Here is a 7560-nt window from a genome sequence, read left to right as displayed (position 1 = left end):
GTTTTTCTTCTAAATAAAAATGAGGTATTTGTTGGTTTTCTCATATTGTCTAGTGCAGGAGGTCATAAACCTTTGAGACACGAACCTCATGACATGAAATACGAATATGAATCTTATGGTCAGGTGTTCACAAACTTTTGTCCATATAGTGTATGGAATGTATTTGGTTCTAAAAGACATATATAGTCAAGTCAAGTCAAGAGGCTTTTATTGTCATTTCTACTATACACAGTGGTACACAGTACACAGTAAAAACGAGACAACGTTCCTCCGGAACCCTGGTGCTACACTAAACAACAACATAGAGCTTCGACACAACACAAAACTACATAAAGTGCATCGAGTGCAACCTAGTGCAAACAGTGCAGACGAAAAACAGTACACACAGACAGTGCAGACAGACAACACAAGACAAGACAAGACAAGACAAGACACAAAACCCAATATAGCGCCGACCAATAAACCTACTGTATACTTTGACTATACAGTACTGAGAGAATATAAACAGAACAATGTAGTGCAAAAAACAGCATATATTAGACTTAATATATATTTCAAGTTATATCTAATATTTAAATATTTAATAGTCATATTCGGGCTGATTGCGATCTTGACAAGATAGTATTGAGACAAAATGTGGACAGGTAAAAAAAAAAGTAGATAGAGAAGGATCAAAAAATAGATTCCACTTTGGGCCCTTTTTAGAGACGACCCAAAGACACCCCCCAATCCCCTCATCCAAATAAACCACATTACTATTACCTGACCACTGCATCCATAAATTAAGCATCACTAAGGATTTTGATATCACGATAGCCAATAAATTGTTATTCTTTATCAATTTCGAAAGAAAGAAAGGAAAATAGACATCATTTTTTACAGATGCCGTTTTGAAGCTATGTCACTTTGATGGATGATTTTTGTTAGGCCTGGTTTCCCATGTTGGTAGTCTTGAAAGACATAGAACAGGACGTTTCATGACAGTTGGCCAAATGTATAACTCGGAACGTTAAGGGATCTCGGGATCTTTCAGTTATTGCTGAGGAGGAACCCTATGAAAGACATGGTTCTGGGTCAAAATAGCAGTAGTTTTTTTTTTTTTTTTCCCCAAATAAATCATTTGCACCAAATGCAAAATCTTGCACTTGAGGGAATTGTTCGCATTTCTTCTCACTTTAATGAAACAGTGAAACATGAGATATTTATATGCAAGGAGATAATAACCTACTGGGAAAGTAGAGCTGTAGTAGACTGCTCTGTATTCTGACAGAAACAAACACATTTGCTGCACAGATGTTTAGAGAAGTGGTTCTTTCTGAGCCTCAATGATAAATGTTGGAAAGTTGAGAACATAAAATATTCTGGATAAAATATGTTTGCCTTGCATAGATATGACAAATACACCTTAAGTAATGTCAGGAACCAGAAGATATGGTGAAAAAAAAAAGGTTAATATGAAAGTGATGGAATTATATTTATTTATTTATTTATTTATTTATTTATTTATTTATTTATTTATTCCCTCTTTTGCATGAGAGATTCTCCCATTTTATAAACAGGGATCCAACTGGATCGGAGATTTGGACCTGGTCCAGTCCTGTAGTCTGATCTGATTCCAGTCAGTACATTAACAAAGCTGTAAAGCTGTGCTTCGTGTTTAATGAACTTCCCGCTTCGGTTCAACAACCTCAAGTCTTAAGAGCACTGGCCAGGAAATTGTGCCTGCGATAAAGGGGGCTTTCCTCATCCTGCACGCTGGGATCGCTTTAAATGGCTGATGGAGTAAGAGGGGAGGGATAACGGTGCCGTGTAGGACTCCGAGCGCGCGCGCCTAAAATCATCCTACTCATCATCATCATCAGCATCACCACCATCCTCATCCTCATCATTAGTCTTATCCTTCTCACCACCACCACCACCACCATCATCATATTCATCATCACCAGCCTCCGCTCAGTGGACATCACGTCCTGCTCCGGTCTGAGCTCCAGCGCGCAAAACCCACTTCGTCATTTCTCCTTCAAGCAGCTTCGATCACAGCACCCACGATTTACAAGCATGTGGATTTACACGCTCCTGCTTTGCCTTTCTGTCCTGCTTTACTCGGGTAAGTTAGTTTGATGCTCCGCGCAATTTCTCCACACCAGATCTCCAGATTATCGCTTTGCACTTTGGTGCATTTTGTAATTTTTTTATGTATCGGATCTTTCCATTGATCTTGGATAGATAAGATTGCAAACTTAGCGCGAAACATCCGGTTTTTACCGAACAGTGTCTCGGTGTCGCACTTCAAGCAGGGACACTTTTACTTTTACTACATGCGAAATAAAAGTTTCGCAAGCTCTGGAAAGCTGTTCTGTTCGCTTCTCTCTCCATCTGGGCGCATGAGTCATGGAGCTGGGAATGAAAAGCAACGATGCGCGTGTGTTGTTGCTCTGGAACTGCTGGAGCCTCCTGGAAAACACGGGGCTTCCTCACACTCAGAGCTCAGAGACGTAAAGTTCATAATAATGAACAATGGTTTAATATGATCTCTCTCTCTCTCTCTCTCTCTCTCTCTCTCTCTCTCTCTCTCTGTGTGCCATCTCTACAGAAATATATAACAACCCTAAAGGCAGTCTTTAATCTGGAATATCTGGAGACAGTTTTCTTCTAGAAATCAGGATTGATTCTATTTAATGATAAGAATATAATTGGCCCAAAAGTCAATAATAATAATAATAAGTAACTATATGCCCATGAGTTAACTCTTGAATTTCAATTTCAAATGTTGATGGGCAAAGGTTCAACCCTGATACCAGGGGGAATGCTGCCTGGAATGAGGATGCAGATGTGGATTTTCATTGCTCTCCTTTTTTTGCCTGGCTGACTTGTATTTCCATTCAAGACAGGTTTGGTTTAGGCTACAGACAGACCAGTCCAGTGTGCTTATCTTTAAAAGAAAAAAAGAAAAACGAAAATTCAGCCTCCGAGTTTCTCTGCCCATTAAGAACTTGGACTGCGACCATGCCCAATGACCTTATACACTAGAGCTTGTTCATGCATGTGGAAGTTTGTCTCTGGTTCGGTTCCGAAGGAGTTCTGTTACCCGATCAGTGAGGATTTGGCATGTTCCCACGTGGCCCTCACAAAGAATCCACTCAACCTGAGTCGCTGTACTTAATCAGAAAATGATGGATATCCTTGCATCTTATTACACAAGCAGGATTGATCTTGCACTAAAGCACGTTGTATAGGCTCGTTTTCCGCTCCATGCTGCCAGTGCGTCGTCTACTTAATCAGTTATAGTCTTATTATTGTCAGTCTTGTTGTCACTATACCCTCAGTCTTATGCAACTTTTTTTCATTATTATCATAATTTCTTTAAGAAATGTATATGACTTATGACCAATGTGTTTCATATGGCAGAAAGCAAGAGGCATGCGCTCCAGGACTACCAGAAGACTGACGGGGTTCGTCTAGTTGCTCCGCCTGACTCCTCCTTCATGATGAAAAGCAAGAAGATGAGCTTGGGGAAGTGCGTGCGTCGCTGCAGCCGCAACCGAAAACTCCCCTTCACCTGCAGGTACGGAGGCCTGTCAGGGTCAATAAATGCAGTTAACCTCCAACAGTTTATGAATACGCAGGAAGCATGTGCAGTCTATACAGGAAACCACCTGCAGCCTTGCCATAGTGGGATGTGGAGGTCAGTGTGTGGATGTGATCAAGGAAAAAATATTTGTGCTATGATGAAACATCAGTTTGTGAGTAAAAGGGGGATAGGGGGATTGGAGAGTTTTGTGCCATCCTGAATTTCTCATGCAAAAAAAAAAAAAAGTTGGCCCAGGGTAAACTGCACAGTGTGCTCAGAGGAAAGAGCTGGAAGCTACATTACAACTAGAAATGCACAATCAGCAAATCAACTACTTCCTATTTTGATGTCTTGCGTAACGGCCCATTTGCCAAACAGCACCTTTGGCAAAGCTCGGAAATATCATTTACTTTACAGCGACATTCAGCATAGAAATGGCATGTGATTTAGAAATTAAAATATCAGTGCTACAAATTCTGTCAGGTAGAACCTAGCAGATGTTTTTAACCTCAAACAGCTGGTTATCATCTCTCCCTCTCTCTCTCTCTCTCTCTCTCTCTCTCTCTCTCTGTCTCACTCATTCTCTCTCTGCTCTCAATTCATCAAATGCTGTCTATCTAAACACAAAAAGCCATGAAACCTACTGAATGTATGAATAAATTAATGTGCATGCAATATCTCTCTCTCTCTCTCTCTCTCTCTCTCTCTCTCTCTCTCTCTCTCTCTCTCATTTTCTCCAGAGCTTTCATCTTTGATCAAAATGGCACAAAGTGTCATTTACTCTCCTTCGACAGCCTCACAGTAGGCGTCCATGCCGAGACCGACTTCAGCTTTGACCTTTACGAAAAAAAAGGTACAAAAGCTTTCTTGCATTACAGTTGCTGTGCTGATGCTATAATTTGACAAGGAATTTAGTTCCATATGGTTTGATTAGTAACATACATCTGTTCCTGGTTTTTCATGGGGGTCCTTTACACTAAAGACACACTCCCTTCCACTTTTTTCATTCAGCTTATGTAACTGTCTAACGCTGTTTAGAGGCCTTATTTATAAATGCTTGCTTCGGAATGGTAAAGCTAGATGAAAACTGGATGACCTGTATACACAGTGACGTGCGTGTCAGGAGTTCATCAGCAAAGTGAAATGAAATGACACAGTGCTGACAGCATGTCTTGTGACCTCTATGTCAGCAAATCTTTTCTTTTTTTTTTTTTTTTTGCAAAATGAAATCCAATTGTCCTTGCTTGTATGGCACACAGCATGATGTGAAATAGCTGATATTTTGACCTTTGCAATGTTACTCTTGTAGACTTCGTAAGAGAGTGCATCATCGGCACAGGCCTGAACTACAAAGGGAGGAGATCAGTGACTGAGAATGGTGTCGAGTGCCAGAACTGGGAGCTGAACACGCCACATGAACATCAGTAAGATTCTCTGCCCTCTTTTGCAGCCGTTCTTCCAATTTCCAATCTTTCAGAACCTCTTAGTCAGAAACAGTCTTTCAAAACCTCTATTGTGTCTGGAACAATTTCACCAGTCCTTATTTTTATCCCAGCTTTAGTAGACACCTTTGTTATTTGTAATTCATTGACAAATGAAACACAGTTGCACTCGGAACAGATGCATGGCAGACGAGGGCCTGCTCAAGATTTAGAGGATTTGATGATTAATTCAATTGTCCTTCGACAGAGTTATGCTTTGTGGAAGGCTTTAATTTTGACAGCAGGCTCAGTACTTTAACTTGCCCGCAGTTGTTCCAAAACGTACGGTCTGTTTATGCTTACGAATTAACATTTAGGTCCGTAGTCAAGGCCACCATTGTCAAGTCCATGACCAGGTCTATCAGAGATCAAATCAAGACGATCCTTCAGCGGGTCAAGTTCATGTAAAATATTTACGAATTCACATGAAAGTGAGTCAAGCACAAAGACCAAAAACTAGCTAACCTAAGTGGGCTTTATTTGTCCATTGCGCCAATTATTATGCTGTATTTGATATTTTAGAGACAGTCCAAGTCAATACAGAAAACATCTCAAGACCAGTCTTACAGCCCTACTAACACCATACACAACACCAGATATAAACACTATATTGACTTGTGAACTGCACTTAGTATTTATATACTCACAGTTCTATAAATAAGTGCGCTAAACCGGAGGAATTATTGTTTAAAAGGTTAGCTTGGAGGGTCGAGCGTAATGGTGGGAGTCTTGACAGAATGCAGTGCAAGGCTTAGATAAGATAGCTAATGTGAAGGGCTTATTTGCCAAGAGTTCATTATGGTTGGCGAGTTCATTAAGGATGCTGAAACAGCATGGAGCCATCGGTTTACTGCCTGTCATTTACTAGGGATGGGGAGAATAATGAGTCTGAGCCAAGAGAGCTATACGTCTCTGAGTTTCACAAAGCTGCCGACACATGAAAACATGACTACCTTGAAGGGACCTTGAGGGTTTTCTTTTTTCCTTTTTTTCAATTCTCACCTCGCCTCATTCTTTCTCTCCCCTTCAACTTTTTATATATCCTAACGGACAGATGTACGGTTAAAAAAACCTGCTGTTGAACAGATTTGGATCTGAACACTGGAACAAAAAGGAGTCACAGGCGAACTTGTGTGTCACATTTTGATATCATTCACAGCTTTTAAACATGTTTAAAACACAATCTAGTACTGCGGTGTAGTCAAGTTTCTAACTGGAGTAGACAAGTTTTGACTAGACCGCATGGACTTTATATGGGATTTATAGGCCTGCTCGCTTTCAGACCTCCGCTGAGAGAATCGCTGTGGCACCCTGGCACAGGGATTTGACCTCTACATTTTTTTTCCTGAGCAGGTATCTGCTTCTTTGTCTGCAAATTCCTCAGTTTACGTATGGGTAAAGGCAACCTGTATTAAACAGAGATTCCAAATATAAAATGGCTAAAAAGAATAACGTTGTATTGTTTTTTCTACAGCTGTAACAATGATTATTTCCTCTATAAATCTTAATTGACTTCTATGATGCCAGAAAAAAATTCTATAGACAGATTCTGCTTTTTCTTTTCCCTTTTTTCGTCTCACTTTGAGTCTGAGTGTCTCTGCCTCTTTTGATCTGAACCTGCTCTATGGTCTTTGATTTACTCATATGAGTGGGAGTGCAGAGGAGGACATGAAGTGGGTGACATTAGTATCTGGGATGGCTGTCTGTTTTCCTGTTGCCATTTATCTTCTTTTTTTTCCTTTTTTATCTGTTGAAAGCGGAAGTCTTTTTCAGTGTTAACAGACATACAGAAGTCTCAGTAGCACAGCTGGTTGTTATTTCCTGAATATACAGATGAAACGATAGAATCCCTTGAGCTTACCCTCATTCTGTCTTCCTTTACCTATCAAACACACTTAGCTTTTTACCCCGGCGACATAAGCAGAAGGACCTTCGGGGAAACTTGTGCCGGAACCCAGACAATAGCACTACAGGACCGTGGTGTTTTACGAAGAACCCCAGCATACGTTATCAAAACTGCAACATTCCCCAGTGCTCGCAAGGTAAGCTTCTGTATTTTTTTATTATTTTTCCCAGTGATTTAAACTCATTGAATTATTTACTGTTGAGCTGCTTTTGGGTTTGATTTTTTTGGATGCTTTCTTTGAGGTAAGAAGACATTCTGCTAGTGAGGTAGTCACGAGCCAGAATTTTTTTATTTTTTTTTTCATGCACTTCTCTGCTCGCTAAATCAGGACATGGGAGAATGTGGGCTGAATATGCGGAGTGCAATGTAGAGAGCTTTCTCTGGAGATAGTGATCAGGCAAACAGAGACAGCCTTCTGTCTATTCTCAGAGCACTGTGCAGAAATACGGCTGGGAGGGTTTGTTAATAAATTAGTTTCCCATAATCAGAAACACACACAGATGGATGTAAAATCAAGGTTTCACGAAAATGGCCAGTGCTGGACATCTGGTTCCAATATGCCGATCCAGCCTTTATAGTGGAGTACAACAGTCATAACAGGC

At 40.5% G+C, this 7560-nt stretch overlaps 1 protein-coding gene across 2 annotated transcripts in view; it reads left to right on the top strand.

Moving 5' to 3' along the window:
* Positions 1 to 1770: 1770 nt before the first annotated feature.
* LOC124396193 (hepatocyte growth factor) overlaps positions 1771 to 7560 on the top strand; it is a 29534-nt gene continuing 23744 nt past the window's right edge. For both annotated transcript variants that reach the window (XM_046865254.1, XM_046865253.1), the window contains exons 1-5: positions 1771 to 2107; positions 3409 to 3565; positions 4312 to 4424; positions 4881 to 4995; positions 6952 to 7094. In XM_046865254.1, coding sequence (XP_046721210.1) covers positions 2059 to 2107; positions 3409 to 3565; positions 4312 to 4424; positions 4881 to 4995; positions 6952 to 7094 — 577 coding nt within the window. In that variant the 5' untranslated portion in view covers positions 1771 to 2058. The remainder of the gene's footprint in view (positions 2108 to 3408; positions 3566 to 4311; positions 4425 to 4880; positions 4996 to 6951; positions 7095 to 7560) is intronic.

This window comes from Silurus meridionalis, chromosome 13 (assembly GCF_014805685.1).
Source record: "Silurus meridionalis isolate SWU-2019-XX chromosome 13, ASM1480568v1, whole genome shotgun sequence".
NCBI classification, from domain to species: Eukaryota; Metazoa; Chordata; class Actinopteri; order Siluriformes; family Siluridae; genus Silurus; species Silurus meridionalis.
This window is presented reverse-complemented; position numbering and strand designations above follow the sequence as displayed.